The sequence below is a fragment of the Triturus cristatus genome, chromosome 1_2 (genome assembly GCF_964204655.1).
Source record: "Triturus cristatus chromosome 1_2, aTriCri1.1, whole genome shotgun sequence".
Lineage (NCBI taxonomy): Eukaryota > Metazoa > Chordata > Amphibia > Caudata > Salamandridae > Triturus > Triturus cristatus.
In genome coordinates, this window is record NC_140580.1 from 717,450,418 (window position 1) to 717,473,343 (window position 22,926).

Sequence of the window (22,926 nt, forward strand, 5' to 3'; positions counted from 1 at the left end):
AACAGAGGTTTCGGGGTGAATCTGAGTCTGAACTTGAAAAGGTGGAAGAAAAACCCCATTGGGATTGACTGAGTTCAAGTAAAGATAATAGAACTCAACCTGAGAAGAAAAACACATTTTGAATTGGATGATTTTGCGAAATGATATAATTTCCTACATATTGAACATAAACTTTGAAAAGACTAAAAGTTACAGAGCAGTTGATAATATCTTGAAAAAAAAAAGGCTGTAAAATGTAAGGGTTTTTTTCTAACAATATTTAAACAGCTTGTAAATGAATAGTACAGATATTTCAAAATATATCAGGGATTTTAAAATAACTTTTGTTTGTAATTCAGAAGTGTGATGCAAACAAAGATTTAGATAGGAGCAAAACAAATCACAACACATTACTTGGTGATGTGAGATGACATTTTTGCCCAAACTGGATTTCCAGACATTGTACACAATATAATTTTGAAACCACATGTCGGTGGGAAATTCTGTGGGCTGCAATGTAAAATCTGCTTATTGCAAATGAGTGCGCTGCTACCTCATGCTTTAGTGAAGTATTTATTAAGGATTTATGACGTTACAACGCAAACTATAACACATACTTTTACAAGGCAGTTTTCACAACGTAACTTCCATTACAACACATGCTATTACAACGCAAGCTATTACATTGCATGTACCATTACAACGTAAATTACTATCGAACACCGCCGGGTGCTTATCTCAGGAAAGTACTGGTCAGTGAAGGATATGCGTTGCAATGGCATGTGTTGTAATAGCATGCGTTGTGATGGAATTTGTGTTGTATTAGCTGCGTTGTAAAGGCATTGCGTTGTAATTTCTGCATTGTAATGGATGTTTCCCATTTATTGAAAGTGACAGTTTTTAAACCTTTCTGCCCCTGCACTGATGACAATGCGGTTAATGAACTGAGGCAAATCAGCGGTCATGTGTATTCTATATGTAGCTAGATTTGTATTATATATGGAGCAAAAGTTTAGTCTATTAAACCAAACAAGAGTTTTCTGTACAGCAGACATGCTGAACTCACGTATTTGAAGGTTCTCTCATATGTGATAAAGAAGAAAATGGCGTATTGGCTAATTAAAATACTTGCCCAGGATCACATCATTTGAAACCAGTTTATTGGTCAAGAGCATTATGATTAGGTCGATAATAAGGTTCAAAGTATAACCTGATATATGTGTGGGGCCTGAGACTTTTTGAAACAGTCCTAGCGACACAAAGTCAGAGAGCAGAAGTGCAGTTTCTGGATCTGAGTTCAGTTCTGTATGGTAGTTACAATTAGGGGTGGGCGGAATTTGCGAAAGTGACTTTCCCAAATTATCGCGAAAATGTTACAAATCTCCGCAAACACGCGGAAATATCGCGAAGATGCGGACGTTTTTTTCCCGCCCGTTCGCGGTATTTTCTGCATGGTCGCGGCTCGCCAACTTACCCATGCGGTTGCTTGCGGGCGCGGCCATCTTGTTTTCACTCTTCTCGCGGTGCATGATCGCGAGAAGAAAGACGTGATCGCGCGACCAATGACACTACTGCGGGCGCGAACTGTCGCGAGACAGCGCAAATGGCTACCAACAATCCAACATCTTGTGGAGAACGCGACCGGATCGGGAAAACTTGTCGGCGAACGCGGGGATTCAGGTAAGGCGATCGTGCGCGCGCGAGAATGTATTATTTTACAGCACGAGCAAGAAACAAATTATCGCCAAGCTGCGGAATGCGGAAATTTTGACATTTTCGCGCTCTCCGCGGAACGCGAAAATGTCAAATTATCGCAATTTCCGCGAGCGGAACGGAAATTTAGCCCAGGCCTAGTTACAATCCCCTATCAGTATAAAATTGTCAGATACAAGAATGTACAGTGCCAGACATTCGTTAAGTGCAACACACTGATATATTTTTGGGACATGGAGGGCGATAAACTAAAGCGCCATACCAGCCCACATCCGAAGGTGTCTCCAATTTGAAAATACAGAGCTCAGCCCCGTCGGTAAGAAATGAGTCCAATAGAGTGATATTGGTAGGATTGCAAAAGGAATTAGCAAATCCCCCACCAGTTTTAGCCTCTCTATCTAATCTGTCTATACTCGAGAGGGGGAATGCTATTGGAATACTGGGAAGTGCTAAGGGATGAAGCCCTGTTTCTGAAATTAAGCAGATATCAGGTTTGTTAGGAGATCTCATATTTCAAAAGCATGCTTGGGAATAGAATGGGCATTACAATAGAGGCAGCGGAGCTGAGACTGGTCTGAGGTGAAGTTCAGTGGTGGTTCTACTGCTTAGCGCTGAATGGGAGAAACTATTATGTGCTCAGGCTGACTGGGATTATTGTCACTCTGAAAGATGCAGTTCACCTGAGAGGTGGAGAGGGTGCACACGAAGTTGCAAAATCTGCAAGCATGCGGGCTATCCTGTTCCAAAAGCAGTATCAAGGAACAGAGCAGACAAGGGGTATAAGAAAGGATAGGCTTATCCCTAAAACCCATTAGATTTGCACTGGTGTGTTACAGAAGAGGCATTAGATTACCTTTCGTAAGAAAAAAGAGCAGGGTTTCTGGCGGTGTTCTCGCGCAGATGGGTTAGTGCTAAAATTATTTTTTGTGATGCGGTTTATTCTGATTTGCCCGATCTGAGTTAATCATGATCATGCCATGCTGAATTAGCAGTTTTGCGAATTTCTTATGCATTAAATGTGTATAAATATCACTGGTTTTATGGTTCGGGGGGGGGGGACTTCTCATTTTACTCCTGAAACTGTCCGATTTTATTGTGATTTTCCTTACATAGAACGCTGTCAGAACTCTTTATGACTATGACACCTAAACTTAGGGAATAGCTACTTACTATGATAAATATTTCTGCCGCCGATTTCGTATTTTCTGTATTTGAGTCATTACATTTCTTATATTTTCTGTAATGCCTTAAGAGATTTCTTGCATCATTATTCAGTTTATATCAAACCATAAAAGCAGATGGAGAATAAAATACAGACAACAGCAGAAGATAAAATCATTAAAACTCACAAAGTTAAAAGAAAATGAAAAAAGAGAAATAAAAAAAAAAATCTCAATGCATACCACGACAATCAGTGCAAATTTGTTGATTCCCTAGTTGCATGTGTCATATAACCATCAAAATGTGAATATTCTCCATAAATAGCTAAAAGCACAGGCTATTAAACAATTCATTAACCCACCCTTTTCCTTTGATTAATTTCAGAAGTCAGGAAATCCACGATAATTATTATTATAATAAACTGGTTTGTACTGCGGTACAGATACTCCATCAGTGCCCCGACGCTAACCGTAAGGTCTAGACCCATTGAATCAAAGCACTACTAGGCAAACCCAAAGAGCTGCATCTTAAGGACTTTATTTTTGTTTAAACAGCAAGATGATTTCAGTGGCCAGGAGTTGTAGTGAGTGGAAGAGCATCACTCCTTGGCAGCCAGATAGGAATAGAAGCTGCTGTCCCATATTTTCTTCCGAACCGAGGATGACTACCATCAAAGACTTGGAGGACAGAAGTGACCCAAAAATGTTGATATGGAATTAATCCACTAGACAGGCCTTGAATGCTCTATAAATACAGACTAAGCCTTTGAACCTGACACGGTCTGTCAATGATAACCGGTGTAGATGTTTTAGAGCTGTCTAAATATGAGCTCTCCTGGGGAGACCCTGCAAGATTTGAGCACTCTGCACTAGCTGCAATTTCCTCAAGAAGTAGGCAGGCTGCCCCCAGTAGAGGGAGTTGGCATAGTCCAATCTAGAAGTGATGAGAGCCCGGATCACAGTTTTTTTTACTACATTAGGGGAAGAAAATACTGTTTTCTTTTTTTTTAACAGGCCAAAACAGAGACCTATTATCCCTGCCACCTGAGGCACAAAAGACACAGTGTTATTCAAATTTCACCCACATATAACACGCTACTGTTGCCGGGAGAGGGTGGAAGGGGAACATCCTGGTGGTGGTGGGGGGGCGCTGAAAAGTACGTTTTCAGTCTTGCTGGCTTTACATCGGAGGCTGCTGTCTCGCATCCATTGGAACATGGCAGTCATACATGCCTTAAAATTGCTCAAAGCATTGGGAGTTTTATGGTCTAATGTGAGGAAAAGTGGCGTTTTGTCAGCGTACAAAACCAATTTGAACGCAAAACGACTTGGAGGGTCCCAGTCACTATTTGATCTCTTTGTTTATTTTCATGCTAATTTGATGGGTACAAGGAAAGAGAGTTATATTTCTAACAACTAGATTAACTAGATGAACTACAGAGAAGGCGCTAAGCTGCCAAGGTAAAATTTGGGATGTCTGAGAATATTGAGGTTAACTTGATTATTGAGTTAAGTACCCAAAACGCTACTTTGAAAACATAGGAATGCATTAAACAAAGACCGATGATCAGTTTTCAAATGAGGAGTGCTTGCAGAGATCAGTACCATAACGGAGGCAGAATCAACCATAATCAAATTAACTTCACTGACCTTGCTGGGAGTGCTGCTCCTGTTTGCCTGTCCGTTTTCTGGCCACTTCGCCACGCCTCGCGGCCCCCGCTTCGCGGGAGCCGCTCGCAGGCAAGAGACCTTGTTGGGGATCCAGCCCTTGGTTTTCACTCGTGCATTGGAGCACCAACGCGCCTTCAGGGACATTACAGCTGACACCAAGGACAGAGGCGGGACTGCGAGGACCAGCGTGCTCAGCGGCGCTGATCGGCCGCAGCTGGTCCTCTTCCCGCCCCCTCCACCTGTTCTTCTCCCTGATAATCAGTGATAGCAACGCGCACGCGGGACGCGCGCGGGGCAAAGACCGGGGCTAAGACTGGGCAAAGACAGGGCCGTTTTAGGCCGTTATAGACCGAGTAAGACCGGACCGGGCCATCCCTCTTGGTTATATTTTTTTTTATTTGCGTTGTTTAGTTGCGCTTGTGTTTTAATTTTAAACAACCTATAGTTTAAATAATGTCTGTCCGTGAAACTAGGAGTAAGTCTACCAAATCCGTGAAAAAGGCTACAGGGACCCTGGATGATTTTATCACAAGGACTACCCTTTCAATTGATAATGAGATTACTAAACTCCAGCACAGAGTATCCTTGGAGCTGGAGTCTGCAAGGAGGCTCTCTACCGAACTAGTATTAGGGAAAAAATCCTCTCTAGGTAGTATTGCCTCCTCAAAAACGCATGAGCGCACTACTGGCCCCACACCAATTATCACCTTGGTCGAGGTTCACTCTATTGCTGAGGAAACAACTCCCTCTATTAATCAAGACTTTGTTCCCTCGGGCCCCTCTGTCAGTGTTGTATCTGAAAGCTTTCCATCTTCGGACCCACTGATAGGGAATATCGTGGGTAGTAAAAATGGTGAGAAGCAAAAGGTATTGGTGGAAACAGACCCGATTAAAAGCCAGGTGCCTGTTAAGACATCATTAAAACATAAGAGAAAACGGAAACATATATCTGCGTATGCTAGAAAAAAGGCGAAGGTAGCCTTTAGCCAAAATATTATAGGGGGGGCCCCGCAAACACTCAATGTAAGTATTGCTAATAATATGTCTGACCAAGCGCCTCTAATTGTTCAAAGCGTCAATGCTAGTACAGATGAGCAAAACTCTGTCATAATGACTGACCACTCTGTCAATGAGGGCCAGAGAAATTCTTTGAACATGGTAGGACAGGAAGAGGGAAGGGAAGAGTTTTTAAAACAGGTATGGGATACGCTTAAGAAACTACTCAGGCCATTAGAAGTGAGGTTAACTGGCATTGAGAATCAGTTGCTTGAGGTAGAAAAAAGTGTTATTACACTATCTAGCTTAAGTCTCAATTGCACTGATGTACCCATAGTGTCTATGCAAGCACCAGCTACTGCTCCTGTGATACCTCTGAATAAAAATCCAAATAGCATACAGCAGCAAAAAGAGGAAATAGTTAAAAGAACAAATAAAACATCGATAACAAATACATTAGTTACATCAAATATAATTCCCTCGACCTTGTCATCTGCAAATACCTCTAACAAATCTCTGCTGAAGGGTCATGTTCAAAGCAAAACGCCTCAATTACCAAATGTTGCTACTACCCATTCTGCTATCCCCAACACCCCTGTTCCACAGAAATCCACATCTAATCTACCTGTCAGCAATAAATCCTTGACTGATAGATCTTTTGCCAATGTTCCTAATAAGCCAAACAATCAATCTGGCCATGCTTATAACAACTTTAAAGGAGGGTATATAGATTTACCACCTGACGCAAGCCCATTTGTAATTGTTCTTACAGGGGTACCTGAATTAGAAAACCAATATGAGGAGAACTTTCAATCTCTAAAAAATAAAGTGATCTATTGGTTAAATTCGAATAAACCCATTCCGAATCATATGAAAAGTAAAATCCTCATGGTTCGTAGGGTGCCGTGGGTAGGACCCATGGCTAAATCAATTATGGGTGACTGCATAGTCATTTCTTTTGAGGAACCCCATAGTGTTGAACAGATTTGCAAATGGAAATCATATGGAGAAACACCACCCATTGAAGCCAGGCCTCTATCGTTTTTTTACCCCCCACCTAGGCCCATACAATATGGGTCCAATTGGAACACTGTCAAACAGTGTCACGGCTATGTACCCAACTTGGCTAGACAGGCAGATCGAAATATGTGGTCTGGTATTCCCACCTTTAACAGGTTCAGTTGTCTAGATGCTGTCGATTGACTTGGGACTATGCCAGATTGTATTCCCAAGTTATATGACACCTACTGTACACTAGGTAATAAGTCTTATTACCACCAGAGCAAGGAAAGGTCTCTAGCAGCCGATAAAGTATGTCACGATCTGGATGTGGGTTGCCTAGATGGGGGAACCAATACTATAGTAAGAGATGTGGTCATTGAGACAGAGAATCAAACTGCCGATATACAGTTAGGTAATGTTCATCATCAGCCGGTACTTATGCCGGCTTTTGATGATCAAACCTGTTCCAGTAATAGACTGACCCCACGTTTTCTCATTTTGTCTTGGAACATTGCTGGTGTTGGTAAAAATCTTAAGGATCCTGAATGGACTGATTATGTTGATACTAGTGACCTTTGTTAATTGCAAGAAACATGGGCAATAGATGTTCCTCATAGAGTCGGATACAAAACCTATGGCACTGAGGCAGTTCAGTCTGATAGGGGGAGACCGTCAGGGGGGTTGATCATATGGCTTAAAATCACCTTGGTTATGAGGGTTGAAATTATAGAGACAGGGACACCCGATATTCTGGCCCTAAAAATTGTACCCCCAAATGGAAATGAATGTTACATTGTCAACGTCTATAATAGACCACTTGCCCATTCCAAGGTCTCACCTACTTTGGAAACACTGGATCTCTTTTTGAAAAAGGTAGTTGGAGATACCCCGGTAATTTTGGGAGGCGACCTAAACTGTAATTTCGAACCGGTTTCTGGTATTAATGACGTCTTTGAGGATGAGGACCAGGTGTACAAAATCCCCCAGCTTGAAACCTCAAACTTTGTTAAGTGTTCCACTTTGGCCGTTCAATTGCTTAGGCTAACGGCAGATCATGGTCTAAGAGCATGTAACGGCCGCCTTCCTTCGGACCTGACAAAACAACCAACTTTTGCGAAATCCAATAGTAATCTAGATTTCATACTTGTTTCACTTAACCTTTGGCATTATTTGATTGATTTAAAAGTGGCAAGTAGGGAGGAAAGTGATCACTACCCTTTAGAACTTTACATTGATGTGCAAATGTTTAGTGATATTACTACCAACCTAGCTACTCTATCATCTGAGACCACCAATGGCAAAATGTGTGAGGATGTACACATAAATAATAATAGACGTGCAGTAAAATGGCCCTATATTTTGTCTGATGGCAAGGCCCTAGCATCGGTGTACTCTCTCTTTGGGGAAATGTTTGGACCTATAGTTGGACAATCTTTTCTACCTGTCCACTTTGATCACTTTATCGAACTACACAATGTTTTCTTCAGTGAACTAAAAACTTGCTTGTCAAAAATGCCAAGGAAAAAGCAACAAAATATAAGAGTGGGAAGTCACGGAAAACTATGGTACGATCATTCATGCAGGTTGGCCAAGAGAAACCTCTTGCTTGCTATTAAAAGCAAATCAAAAGAAGGAGTCAAACTTGCAAGGGAGGCATATAAGTGTGCCCAAAAAACATCAAAAATACTATGGGAAGAGTCGATTTGGTCAGAAATGCTAGTTGCTGCAAAAACTAATGATAATGTTGGGTTTTGGAGGTTGGTGGCAAATGAGGGGCATGCAGGCAGAGCTGTAAAAGACACGTTTTTGGATGAAATGACATGGGTGACCCATTTCACATCCCTTTATAAACAATATGATGGTGATGACAACAAGATATTATGGCGCCCCCCTCCTATTGAACCCCTTGACTTCACACTGGAGGAAACAATAAGGGCGATTAATGAACTAAAAAATAGCAAAGCACCAGGCCCTGACAAAATACCGGGGGATCTTTATAAACACGATATCGAAGTATGGGCTCCTTATGTAAATCGTTTATTTAATGTTCTGTCTACAAGCTGTTGCTTTCCAGATAGTTGGCGTGCAGCGGAAGTTGTGTTAATCTTTAAAAAGGGGAACAGATCGGTACCTTCAAACTATAGACCAATTAGTCTAATGGACACCCTGCAAAAACTCTATGCCAAACACTTACTGTTTCGGATTAATGATTGGCTGGAGGACTCAAAAATAATCTCTAAATTTAAAGCCGGCTTTAGGAGCAAGACTAGTACCATAGATCAAATATTCAGATTCTGTTGTTTGATCTGGAAGTACGTGCATATTAGGAAAGGTCATTTGTATGTAGCTTTCGTAGATCTGAGAGCCGCATTCGACCTTGTCCCTCGCAACTTGCTCTGGAGGACCTTAAGTGAAGTAGGCTTGCCAGGGTGTCTTTTGGCTCAAATAGTTGAGCTGCATGCTGGAAATTATGCAAACATCAGGTGGGGTCCAAATGGTGAACTGACACGTAACATCCCCATTGAACGTGGGGTTCGCCAAGGGTGTGTCTTGGCCCCTACCTTGTTTTCCTTGTTTGTTAATGATGCTCCCAACTATTTGAATGGTTGTACTAATGATTCCCCGCAGCTTAATGGAGAGAGGGTGCCTGCGTTGCTCTTTGCAGACGACACCATTCTTATATCCCAGACCAAGAAAGGACTCCAGGCACTCTTAAACTCCTTTAGCTGTTATTGCATGACCAAGGGTCTGGAAATAAACGCTGATAAAACGAAATGTATGGCATTAAACCCCAGCAAACCGGACAGAGGGTTTTTGACTTTGAATGGCCAGAAATTAGGAACTGTGGAAAACTTTTCCTATTTGGGCGTTGCACTTGATTCAAAACTAAGTTGGAAGGCCCAAGTTGAGAAAAGTAAGGTATCATATGCCCACAACGTTAAACCTATTATACGTAGACTGAACGCTAGCACAAGCAAGAGTGTAACCCCTGTCTTAGAGCTTTTTAAATTTAAAATTCAATCTGCTGTGTTGTATGGAGCAGAGATATGGGGACCTTGGGCTAGAGACAGCTTTCAGGGCTTGGATAATAAATTCATGAGAGCTATTGTTAGGGTCCCGAATAGTACACCTTTAATACCCCTCCAGCTCGATTTGAATTTTAAAAGAACAGATTACTTTGCCATTATAAGACCATTAATGTTTTGGGTTAGGTTATGGTCTACCCCAGAACTGCTCGAATACAGAAATGGCCTTCACGAATTGTTGATTCTTGATTCTTTTAACTCTATTCAGTGGCTTGTGCATATTAAAAAATGGTTCATGCTTCTGGGATTGTACTCAATGTGGGAGAATCCTGACAATTTACCGGCCTTTTCCAAATCTATAGTAAAACGAGCCTTTTGGTCCTACATGAGTGACAGGCTCGTACATGAAAGTAGAGTTGGGTCTCTAATTCAAGGTTTTTTATCCTTTAAGGACGAACCCCGTTTCGAATCCTTTTTGGATGAAATTGAGCCACCTATTGCAAAGTCCCTTTACTTGAAGTTTAGATATGGGATCCTTATGCTGAACTATAATACAGAACGCTGGTCACAGAAAAGACTGGGAGGCCTGAATTACAAAAGAGGGTGTTGTCCTATGTGCTTAAACTCCTGTACGGAGAATGAGGTTCACATGTTGTTTGGTTGTAGTGCCTACCTGAAGGCTCGAAAGAAATGGCTAAAACCCATGTGTACTCTCCTAGGAACCAGATCCTGTTCTACAGCATACAGGATTATAAAAAGCAATACAACCCAGTTTATTGTATTTAGCATAAGCAGGTTCCTTTACTCTGTGTATATTATTCGCAGGAAACTTGGTCAGATACTCTGAGTAGGACCTCCGTATATGCTTATAAAAATCTGTTCCTAAAATGAAATGTGTTTTAAATTGAGGAGATGAAAATTTATTCCTACATTTTTAAACTTATTATTTTAAAATGTTGCTGCATGTATGCTATTATGATTCTCTGTTTTTTTATATACATGTGTCTTTTATGGCCAAATTGGCCGAAATAAAGAAATAAATAAAATTCTTGCAAATTGTTGATCAACTAACAACACAACTGGTCAGTGCACTTCCGAGAGTGGTTGGTTGTTCAACAGCTAGAAACTGGATATTAAAACACCCCACACTGAAGAAAGCCTTGGTTGACTCAGGGATACTAGCAAGTTAAGGCTCATCTCAAACTTGGCTTGTATAGCCAAAGTTCTTAGAACTTAGAAGACAAATTGCCTGCTAGGAAGCAGCTAACCTGAGTTCAATTCCAAAGGAGGCATTACAAATACACTCATGAACACCAGAGAATTACTCCAGCTAACTATGTCAACCTGGCATGCCCTTACATCTGGACTGCTCAGTCTCAACTGTCAACACCAATCACAGAATTTACATCAGATTCTCCAAGAGTACTTGGGAGACGAAGCCTTGTCCTGAACCAATTTTTCACCCTTCCTATCCCATGAAACAAACCATGTAAGATTAGCTGCATTCCTATCCAAAACCAGCACTCACAGAAAAACACATCCTGTTTATCAGACACGATGCCAGCAGCCAAATACCTCCTAGCCACCAAATGCACTTTCACATGCATGCAGAAGACACCAAGATTTATAGAGCACTCAAGTCACCCAGCTACTTGCATGAGTAGCTCATCCGGTTCAGGTTTTTTTTTTTTTTTTTGCCATTTGCTAAGATATGCAGTCCTTTTAACCGACTGTAAAACCAGGACTGCAAGGACAAGAATTCAGGGTAGATTGCTGGACAGGATGACTCACTCACGCAAGGAACTTGAGAAGATCAGAGCTTTAAGCTTCAAAAAGGAACTAAAGGTCATCAGGAGATGCTCACCCCCTCATATCTGGATATTATATAATCATGAATAAGGACTCATGTGTTGCCTTCTGGGATGCTCCAGAGACAGGAGTAGCATTATGTATAATGGCGAAGTACAAGGGAATGACATATGTGGCATTTCATTGAATTCTGGATTGGTTTCCTCAGTACACATCACGAAGGAGGGATGCTCTACTCCTTGGCTTTTAACAAAACATTGTCTTAATGTGTATTATTTCAAATGGATCAGACAAGAGCTAGTGTTACTACCACCAGAATACATTAGACTGTTAAAGGAAGCGCCAAAAGGGTCACATTGCGACATTGGTGATGAAGTAACCTGGTAACTTTATTAATTACAGACACAGACTGATATATCTTGCATACCTCTCATACACGCTGATCTCCAGAAAGTAAAACAATTCCTTATCCGTGGACCTAGTTATCAATAGTGTATCAGGTGCAGTGACACATAGAATCAGGTGTTTGGGGGTCCCCTGCACTAAGTTTTTCCCGCATTTTATTACCTAACCTTCACTAGGATGCCCATTTTCCTCGCTTGCATTATTCCGACACATCTGCACATATCTCTTGGCCAACTTCTAAAGCAACAGACAGATGTTTTTGTATCCTCTGGCAGGTTAGGGAGTGTTGAGGCAAGGTATGGATGGCAATTTCTACCTTTTTTTTCACTTTTCATACTGAACACATACCAACATTTTAGAACTTGAAAATTGAATTTTTTAAACAAAAACGCTGGGGAAGGTTCTCCTCATTCATTTTTACTGTAGTAATTTCAAGGTAAAATATGGCAATTTACTGCTACAGCAATCGAGTCTACCCGCCAGAATTGAGACTATTGGCATGTATGATAATGGGCCATCTAAAGACTATAAAGTGTACAACGAGAATTCCAAAACGGAGATACCTGAAACCCGTCATTTGTTGTTTTAAGAGTCTGCAAAGGCCTGGTAAATAGGGCTTTAAACAAAATGAAATATGTATTCATTTGTAACATTACTGTTCTGCCTGTGTTTACTTCAATTATTAGTCGTGGATAGTTAACGCAGCTCTAGAACACATTAAACAGTGTGTTCTATTCATGTTTGCTATTTGAAGTGTGCAGAGATTATAAAATACTGGCTTGGAGATTTTGCGTTATTTCAACCAGCTGGGAAAATACCGGTGGTGCAAGTACAAAACTGGCCAAGTGGCAATTCTACCCGCTAACCAGATGGGGTTCAGGGGAACAGAGCGGGTGCCAGTGATCCCTTAATAGCCCCAGACCTATAGTAGAATCATGCAGCTAAACAAAGCAGAATCAACGATGGCAGCACTTGGCAGTGTGTCCCTGTCTCAACACCTAGACGACTCAGGATCATTTACAGGTCCTGCCCCCCTCCCACAAGACACTCCCGCTATGCAAACAACGTTTGAAAAAAACAGATACATTCAGAAGTTAAAGATTTCACTCACTTATCCAGCTTCCGCATTCCTTTTCGACATTTCGTCGCGCGTGCGCGTCAAAGATCGTTGAATCTACAGCCACTGAAAGGGAAGATAGACTGACGCTGGTACTGTTCTAGTCCCGCCTTTTAGTCTCTGAACCTATCCTCACCTCGGATTGTTACCTCGGTAACGGAGTTATTAATTTTCTACCAGGTGTTTTCTACTGTAGCTAGCTGTTTTCTCCTCTGGAAATGTATTCGTACCCGGGCACAGTGCGGCGCCGTCCCGCAGTTACAACATAGCAGTTATTGTATGATGATTTCAGACAGTGCTCTTTATTTGAGGGGAATGGATAGTTGCATTATGGGGCTTGTAGTTTTGCATTTTATATGAATTTTGGCTACAAAGTCGCTACTCACTAAGAGTATGTTACAGGCACCGAAGGTTCATTGAGGGTGAGCTCCAAGAAGTAATATTTATACTTACCTCTCAAAAAAGCTGCACGTCCTATTTCAAAACTATATTAGTTCCAATAATGCACAAAAAGGCCAACAAAAAGTGAGCAAAACTATGCTTACATAAATTGATTTACTGGAGCACCGCTAATTTCGAACCTGCTGTTAATGCGGAGTAAGGGAAATATCGGACCATGAGCTGATTTTGTAGTACTTGAAAATATTGGAAAGTTTGGAATCTCATAAGAGCGTTAGAAATAGGTTTGTTTTGTAATTGCACACACATAGACGTTGAATAGGAATCTAGAGCAATTCAAAATGATCTTTGCCCCTCAGACTACTCCTAAAACATCATAAATTCTTGGTTGTTTGTTTAATCCTTTATTAGGTTCCGTATAAGATAAATCTGATCTCCAAAAATAAGGCCCGTTTGGTTAGTTTAGGTATTTAGCCTCTCACAATTGACTAGGCCTCCTGACTAGCTACATTAGCTGTTGTTGCAGTCTTCATGCCTATAGTAAATGGAAATTCTCAGAAACGTATCAGCACTGTAAAAATCTGCAGGCCTCGGGAGCAGGACACTTAGTCATCGTACAGCATAGGTCGGGTGTAGGAAATCTGCCTTTTCTGCGTTGTCACCCTGTATTTGTCAACATTTGCTAGAACCTATATTACTGAATTAGAACTCTGTGCACTTTACTCCTGATAACTAGTAGCAAAGTGCCTGTGCTTCCACCCTTTAACATGGTTAAATTGGCATACTTCTAATTTGTATGTTTAACTTGCCTATACGTCCTTAGTCTGATACAAAATGTACCCAGGGCATGGAATTTAAATGCCACTAGTGGACTGCAGCGCTTATTGTGCCATCCACCGTAGTGGCAGTGGAAACATGACTTCAGGCCTACCATTGTAGTCTTACTGTGACACTGCAAAACATGCTCTGCGACCTGTGAAAGTAAACCCATTTTAACTGGTAAAACCTTCCATTTAAAAATTAGTAAGACACCCCTATGTAGGCCTTGTAGACCACAAGGCAGTGTGCATGGTATTTAAAAGTAAGGGATGTAGAAATTTAAACTTATCAGCAGCGGCCGCTACTGGCCGGGAGTGGTGGGGCGGGTGGAGGGAGAGGAATTAAATAATAATAATAATAAAAAGGACTTACCTTTAATGGCCGGCTGCCGCTTCTCCTCTGTCCTCCGTCCTTGTTCTCTTCCTTTTCCTGTCCCGGGTGGCGTCTGGAAGCACCTCGGCAGATAGGCTCCCCTGAGCCAATCATAACGCTGCAATGCAGCTTTTTGATTGGTCTGAGCGCCGTGGATCGACGCTCAGACTACAGCAGGGAGCCTGTGCATGTTCCTAACCAAGCTATTTAATGCAGCCTGATAGGAACATGCAAAGTGTGCATGAACTGTTTGGTCGGCCCAAGAGGGCTGGCCAAACAGTTTATACGCACTTAGGGAGTGCACAGCACTCCTACACTGCTCTGGCCAGCCCCACCCCAGACTGCATTAGGGAAAATAAAATGATAATAACAAAAGTTATTATCATTTTATGTTTCCTTTTCGGCAGTGGGGCAATGCTCCTCCACCTTAGCGGAGGAGCCGTCACTACTTAGCATGTCCTTCTAGTGATGAGCCCCTAAAAGCTATTTTCATTGTAGGAAGTCTACCTGGCCTATAGAAAAATACTGGCAAGCAATATCTAATACTAATACTGTATCTCGGGAATGGGACTAGCTAGTAAAATAATTAAACAACTATTTTTAATAGTTATTAAAATTAAAATTGAATGGTGAAGTCAAATTTTAATTAAATCTTAAGGATAAGTAGCTTTGAGAAAGTTACCTTTTTCCTTCAAGATTTTCCTGGAGGCCTATTTGCATTGGCCCGCCAGCTTCTCCCAGCCAGTAAATCACCTTAAATAGGTGTGAAAATGGTGTGAAATGCCTCCCAACACCAAACAGTAGGCTGACCTGAACGGGCAATAATTACTCCTCTGAACTCCACAGAATATGGAGGATGTGTGCATCCTTTTTTTTACAGAAACTTATCAAATCCTTTTTGAGTGTCAAATCCTACTTGACTGGTCTGCTGGGTTCACATATAACACTTAGGGCACACTTGAAATGGACAAAACAAGATGCCAAGGCAATTCTTGTACACCCACTTTCACACCAGACTTCTGCCTGTGGGTTTGATGTGGGTACAGTACCTGTTCCTAACTGGATTTTACTGTTAGATGTGGGAGGACACTAGGATTACCATAGTGCATTCCCCCCCGGACACCTAGCCCCCAGTCCAAGTTTCCTGAAGAACCCTGCTTTTGGCCTATCCGACTTATATCTCTGGGTTTGTTGTGGGTTTAGTATTGGCTCCATCTTGGATTTTTGTATTAGATGTGGTGATCCAGCGCAAAGTGCAAAATCCCTCCCTACTGTCACGGGCTTAATAGATCTCACACACACATACACTATCTATACATTCGCTGGTGGGGCCCATAACACCAACGCACACTTACCATTAGTCCGTGCGAGAGGCGATTTATCCTTCCAAGCGCTGGATAAAATGATGGAGGAAGATACCACTTTACCCTAATGAGCAACACACCTACAAACCCTTCTAATACTCATTAGGCCCTGGACTTCCACATTTGGTGTTATCCTCCCAAGACCGGGATGGATCTGTTAGTTGCAGATTTAGTGAAACCCTAATTCTCTAATTAACCTTTACATTAACACATTTCAATGAATAAACAACCCGACTCATTTCTGTAGATGTTCAAATCCAAATTTATATTTAAATTGCAAAGCAAATCATTAATTTGATCAAGTTGCCATTCATATTGACCTATTCTGGCTAAAGTCGTCCTCTATGTCAAATCTGGCAGTCTCGCAAATCTATACCCATAAATCTAGCAGGTAAAGTTCATCAGGAATTTGGGCATTAATTCAGTCCGTCAGAGAATTGGGCTAACAGCTGTCCTGCAGTGTCACCGTCCTCTCCGTCAGCATATCATCAGGAAATCGAAGGAGCGACCGTCGAATCTAATTACCTCTCTATTCTACCATAATTTATAGTAAAATTGATGATAAAAAGTAACAAATTTTGGACATCCGAGTTCGCTGATTGGACAATCAGGGATCATCCTCTCTGTTCCCATAAGGTTTAGTCCATGATGTCAGCATACTTGCTGGTTCTGGTTCTTTTGTAAAGTCTTTTGTCTGTAGCGTTGGCACCACTCCCAGTGGCCTTGGTAAGTACATCTTGCCTGGGGTCAGGACGGGGCCATTGTTGCTCATCTTAGCGCAGGCGCACTTCACCCAAGCCTTGTTCAGCGTTGGCAGTCGGGTTAGGCACCAAAGTCAGCCATCTTTAGGCAGGCCATAATGAACAACTTAAGCAAAGAGACACAAAACGTAATTAATACATAAAAATGACTATTAAAATGTTATTCCCTCACTAATACCCATATGTGTGTGTATTTATCTAGCAAAAGCAACACTCATTGCGGGTTATACTTACAAAATAAAGCACAAATCACAATTACATCATTAAAGCAACATATATCATGCAATGTTCTATTTATCTATCATTAGTATGCTTACGAAATTTAGTTCACGTCATTAATTAAGCCATGCAGATGCAAATCCCACGTGTATTTCGATCATTAATAAGGTTGGTTAGTTATTTTCACATCACTCCAAACCATGAGTACGATTCTAATTAATTAATTAATCTAATTAATAAAACGACATGCAAAATGGGGTGGGTATACAAAATTTTGCATTACCCGCTCCAGTAATCCCCCCTTTGGTGATTTTATCACCACACCACCCAAAATTTTGTTCTGTCTTTACGGAATCTTTAAAATGTTTTCTTGCTCTTAATCACAATTCTGTTTCACCCATTTCTTCTCTTTTTGCATTTTTATAAATACTCTCCTTCCATTCTTCTAATGTTATCTCTTCCAAATCTCTATCTTGTTTCTTATCTTTTCTTTTTGAATTTTCTCTTTTTATTCTTTTCTTATTTTTCTTGTTTCTACAGCACATACAACATAATCTTATCATTAAAACTATGCAGATTACACATGTTAATGGAAATAATATTTTACCTATAAGTGTACTACCTATTTTTACTAAGAAATTCTTAATAGCAGCTATTTTCTTACCAATTCTATCCCAAACACTTTCAACCTCCAGTGGTGCAAGTTCATCATGCAATTCAGTAATATTCTTAATATAAGTTTTCAGATCTTTGCTTTCGTCAGGAATGTAAGTACAACAATGTTGAACTTTCAGCATTCCACAGACTCCACCCTCTTTTGCCAATAATATATCAAGGGAAAGTCGATTTTGCATTACCATAGCACGCATGGCAACCATTTCAGTATTAACCAATAAAAATCCTCCAGCAGTGCTTGTTGACAAGCGATCCACTACTGTTGACAATTTTCTAATTTTGTTTGCATTCAGAGTTATTCCCACTGCTGGTATCAATGCCTGAAAAATATCACCTACAATTTCTGACCAAGATTCTCTCTTGGTCCTAACTAAATGATTACTTAAGCTATGTACACCATCTTCTCCTCTATCCATATGAAAGATTTTTGGAAAGACCAGGCCTACGTAACATGTGCCATACCAATGGTCTGACAAACGATAATATGCCCTGTTCCCACAAATAAAATATAATCCAGGAAAGACTGGATCTCTTCCACCTTTGAATCCCCATCCACCCATGATTCGATATGTATCATAGCACTCACTATTACCTAGAAAATAATTATCATACGCTGTTTGATTCCTTCGAATGCAAACTTTCCCTTTCTGAGGCCAATCTAAAGCTATAGTTGGACTAGCTTCTCCTTTCAAATGTTTTTCTTTCTCTATGTCCCAGATTGTTTTTTCCACTTTCCCTTCTGCTGCTTTCTTTTGCATTTTCAATCTCCTTTCCTCAACCATGTCTAGGAATGTCTTTTCCTCCTTCTTCAAACTGCATGTTAAATTGTTTCTAAAAATATACTCTAATGTTAGTTCATTAGTTTCCAAAAAGAATTCACCTAATACCTTAGCAGGTTTTACTTTGTTCAACTTATTATAAGAAGGCACTTGCGCAAAAATGTTATCTACATCTGAAAAATAATATTCTAATTTCCCTGTCTCATAAAACAAACTAGCTATTACACTACATGTTATTCCATACGTTGCTGGAAGGTGATGATAGGTCACTCCCTCAGAAACAGATGCAGGTAACTGCATGCATACGTAGCAGTCCCGTACGTCCATTGTCTTTACATATTCATACAATAATTTTGAAAACACATTGATAGAAAAATCTGTTATTGACCTGTCTTTATGCAAATGATTTTTATCTATTCTAGTTGGAACTACCTTTGGAATTTTCCCTATATTAGTTCTATTCACACTATGTCCTTCTAAAGTGTCTATAGTAGCTTTAAAAGAAATGACAAGAGCAAGGATGCTCCATAAAAGCATTAATAATCCTGTACAACAACAACACATTTTACACCATCTTTTCATGAATGTACATCTACCTTTACTACTTTCTATGTTAGCCATCTTGTTAAAATGGACCGTGTCTTTTGACTTAGCCTCTTCTATTTCACAACTAGTTTTCCCTAACCTAAGGTTCTAACACCTATTTGGTTCTACCAGTCACTATTTTCAATTCAATATCTTGTTTTCTTCATCAATAATTTTCTTAACTTATTCAGTTTGGCATCTCGTCGTTCTTCACTCCCCTCTAATCTTTCAAATATGGATTTTCCTGAACTTCCGTTTCTTCTTCTCCAATGTCGGACAAGAGAACTCTCAGGATTTCCGATTCAATTTCATCCTCAACCACTTTCAGTACAGTCTCCTCTGGATTTCCTTGACTATCTGCCTCTTCTCCCTGTTCAGGCAGTGCCACGTACGTCCATTCTGGTGACTTATACTTCTGGTTAGGTTTCCTTGTTCTTCTACTCTCTTTGTCTTCAGTTAACTCGTCTTCTTTTGATTTCTCTTGACTTGTCACTTCATTTACCTGTTCAGCTCTTGGTGAATTCACTCGTGTTAGTCTGTATCTTAGTTTTCTTATTTTATTTGGCCAAACATCATCTCTTGCAACTCTTTTTACTTTACTTCCTTTGTCATTCTTTTCATTCCTCCAAGCTCTCTTTCTTAGAACTCGACCTTCAGGTATTTCGTTTTCACTCTCTTCAGACTCTGTCTCAACTTGCTTTGTCTTTTCAGCAACTTCCTTTTCCACAACTTGTTTTGTTTTCCCTACTTCTGTCCCTCCTCGGGTCTCCGGCACGCAATCTTCCTGCTGACTAGTTGTCCCTTCACCTAACTGGATGTTGCAGTTCCCTACACCTCCTCGGGGGTCTTCCGCAATCTGTCCCTCTCTCTCTGTACCTGTCCCTTGTTCACTTAGATCTGTTACTTCAGGTGGAATTTCTTCCAGTCTCTCATCTGGTACTTCCTTTTCACGTATTTCTTTTGTTGCATCTTCAGTACTCTTTCCTCTTTTCTTCCTGTGTTCCTTCTTGGAACCTTGCGCTTCCTGCTCGTTTTCAGAATCGCTGGATTCGGAAATCTGCAATCTTCTTCTCAGAGCGACACTTCTGGGGACTAAAGCTGATCTTTGTTCTGTTTCCCCCCTTTCAGAGTTTCCTTGTGTCTTTGACCCTTCATCATCTGATTCAGTGCTTGATTCTGATTCATCAAAGTATTCTTTTCCTGTGCTGTCCACTGGATTTGGAATTCTCAGTGTATGACTGGCATGGATCCAGTTTTTCAGTCCAGCACACTTCACAGCTGTGGTTGTGGTCAAAATGACTTGTCGTGGTTTTCCTCACCTTGGAACCAGACAATTTCTTCTTCTGTGGACTTTTATCCTTACCCAATCACCTGGGCTCAGATCATGGGCTTGCTTCTTTTTAAGTGTGGTGGCATCTGGTCCAACCTGATGAAACACAGAATGAACTGCGTCAGCCAGGCCTTTACAGTATTCCAACACCATGTCATAAGAAATTGTCATCAGCTTGTTGACTGATATAAACACATGTCTCATTACACGTCCCATCATTATTTCATGAGGACTCAATCCTGTGGTTCTGTCTGGAATGGCCCTAATTGTCATGAGTACAAGAGGCAAGACATCAGGCCATTTCATACCTGTGGCCAAACACATTTTCCCTATTCTATTTTTGATAGTACCATTCATCTGTTCAACCACACCAGAAGCCTCTGGTCGGTAGGCACAATGTAGTTTTTGTTGTACATTCAATGGTTCACAAATTAATCCTACAATCTCATTCTGGAAGTGTCCTCCTCGGTCTGACTCAATTGTCACTGGGAACCCGAACCTGGGGATGAATTCTCTCAACAGTAGCTTGGCTACTGTCAACCCATCATTTCTTCTTGTTGGGAATGCTTCCACCCACCTGGAGAATAGGCAGACCACTACCAAAACATACCTCAATCTGTTACAGGGAGGCATCTCAATGAAATCTACTTGCATTCTGGTGAAAGGCCCTCCTTCTCGACCTATTGTTCCCAGACTCACGACTGTCTTCCTGCCTGGATTGTACTGCTGACATATTAAGCATCTCTGACAAAGACTCTCTGCCACAAGTCTGAATTTTGCATTGTACCAGGTCTGTTTAAATGACCTGATCATAGCATCCCGTCCAATATGTACGTGGCCATGATACATCCGTGCCATGGTAGACATCATGCTATCAGGCATAACTGGTCTTCCATCTCGATAGACTCACACATGATCCTTTTCCCTTGGGGCACATCCTGCTTTTACCCACTGTCTCATTTCCTCATCTCCTGCCTCATCCTGCAATTGTTTTACCTCTTCCCAAGTTCCCACAATGTTAGTGAACATCAATGAGCAACAAGACATTTCTCTTTCCTTAGCCCGATTGACTGAATTCTGATTTTGTGCACAATACTGTGCCATGTCATTGGCGTACCTGTTCCCGGTGGCAATGTAATCACCACCTTGACTATGTGCAGCAAATTTTACAACAGCCAATTGTTTAGGCAGCTGTATCGCCTCAAGCAATTTTCCAACCACTTCTGCATTCTTAATGGGAGTTCCACTCAAGGTCAGGAAACCTCTCTGTAGCCACAGTTGGCCAAAGTCGTGGACGACTCCGAAGCCATACTGGCTGTCAGTTATCACAGTCACTCTCACACTCTTCCCAATTTTCCATGCTCTAGTCAAAGTCACAAGTTCAGCTACCTGGGCTGATTTCACTCCTTTCAAATATGAGGCTTCAATTACTGCTGCGACTGTGCATACTGCATACGCTGCACTCAGCACTCCTTCATTTGTTCTCAAACATGACCCATCAACGAACATCACAAAATCACTTTCTGGCAAAGGTACATCCTTTATGTCTGGTCATGGTTTGGTACAAAAATCAAGTACATCCAGACAATCATGATCAACTTTCTCTTACCTCCACAATCTCATTATCAGGCAACAATGTTGCGGGATTCAGATTCACACATCTTGCAAGACTCACATTAGTTGCACCCAATATGACCTTTTCATACTTAGTCAGCCGACTGTGTGTCATATACTGAGTACGACTCCTTGTCTACAGAATTGCTACATCATGGGGTACAAACACTTTCAATGGATATCCCATCACAATTCCCTCACTCTGCTCCAAACTCCGACATGTTGCAGCCACTGCTTTCAGACATCCAGGTAAACCTACAGCTACTGGATCTAGCATTGATGAAAAATATGCAATTGGTCTTCTCAGTTTTCCATTTTTCTGGGTCAACACAGAAAGTGCACATCCATTTCTCTCACTGCAGTACAACTCAAATTCTTTTTCATAGTCAGGCATGCCTAATGCAGGTGCTTCACACAAACCATCTCTCAATTGTCTAAATGCTGCCAATTCTTCTCTGCTTAATTCAAGGGGATCTTTTACATCACTTCTCGTTAATCGCACCAAAGGTTTTGCAATCAAGGAGAAGTTTCCTATCCACTGACGGCAATACCCTACTATTCCCAAAAACATGCTTACTTCTCTTTGAGTCATGGGAGCTCTCATTCCTTTTATTATTCTGATTCTGTCTATTGTTATTTTCCTTCGTCCTTTCTCAATGTTGTGTCCCAGAAACTGCACTTCCTTTTTACAAAACTGTAGTTTTGCAGGTGACACTTTAAGTCCTCCATCTGCCAAATGATTCAGCAAGGCTATTGTATCTACCTCACAGGTTTCACGTGTCTTTGACACCACCAACAGGTCGTCAATATATTGCACTAATACAGAATTTTCTGACATTTCTAAAATCTCCAAAGATCTTTTTAACAACTGATTAAATATTGAGGGGCTCTCTATATACCCCTGTGGGATTCGGCACCATGCCAAAATAGGCTCACCAAACTGAAATGCAAAAATTTGCTGACTGTCATGGTGCAATGGGATGGAAAAGAAAGCATGACATAGATCAATTACTGTGTAGCATTCTGCATCATGGGGAATCTGATACAAAATCACTGATGGATTTGGTACAATGGGACAACATGATACCACAATTTTGTTCACCTTTCTCAAATCTTGCACTATCCTGAATT

At 41.0% G+C, this 22,926-nt stretch overlaps 1 protein-coding gene across 2 annotated transcripts in view; it reads right to left on the minus strand.

Moving 5' to 3' along the window:
- The window catches only part of CPLANE2 (ciliogenesis and planar polarity effector complex subunit 2), a 36,769-nt gene extending 23,748 nt beyond the window's left edge, over positions 1-13,021 (minus strand). For both annotated transcript variants that reach the window (XM_085608598.1, XM_085608597.1), the window contains exon 1: positions 12,873-13,021. In XM_085608598.1, coding sequence (XP_085464724.1) covers positions 12,873-12,889 — 17 coding nt within the window. In that variant the 5' untranslated portion in view covers positions 12,890-13,021. The remainder of the gene's footprint in view (positions 1-12,872) is intronic.
- Positions 13,022-22,926: the final 9,905 nt, after the last annotated feature.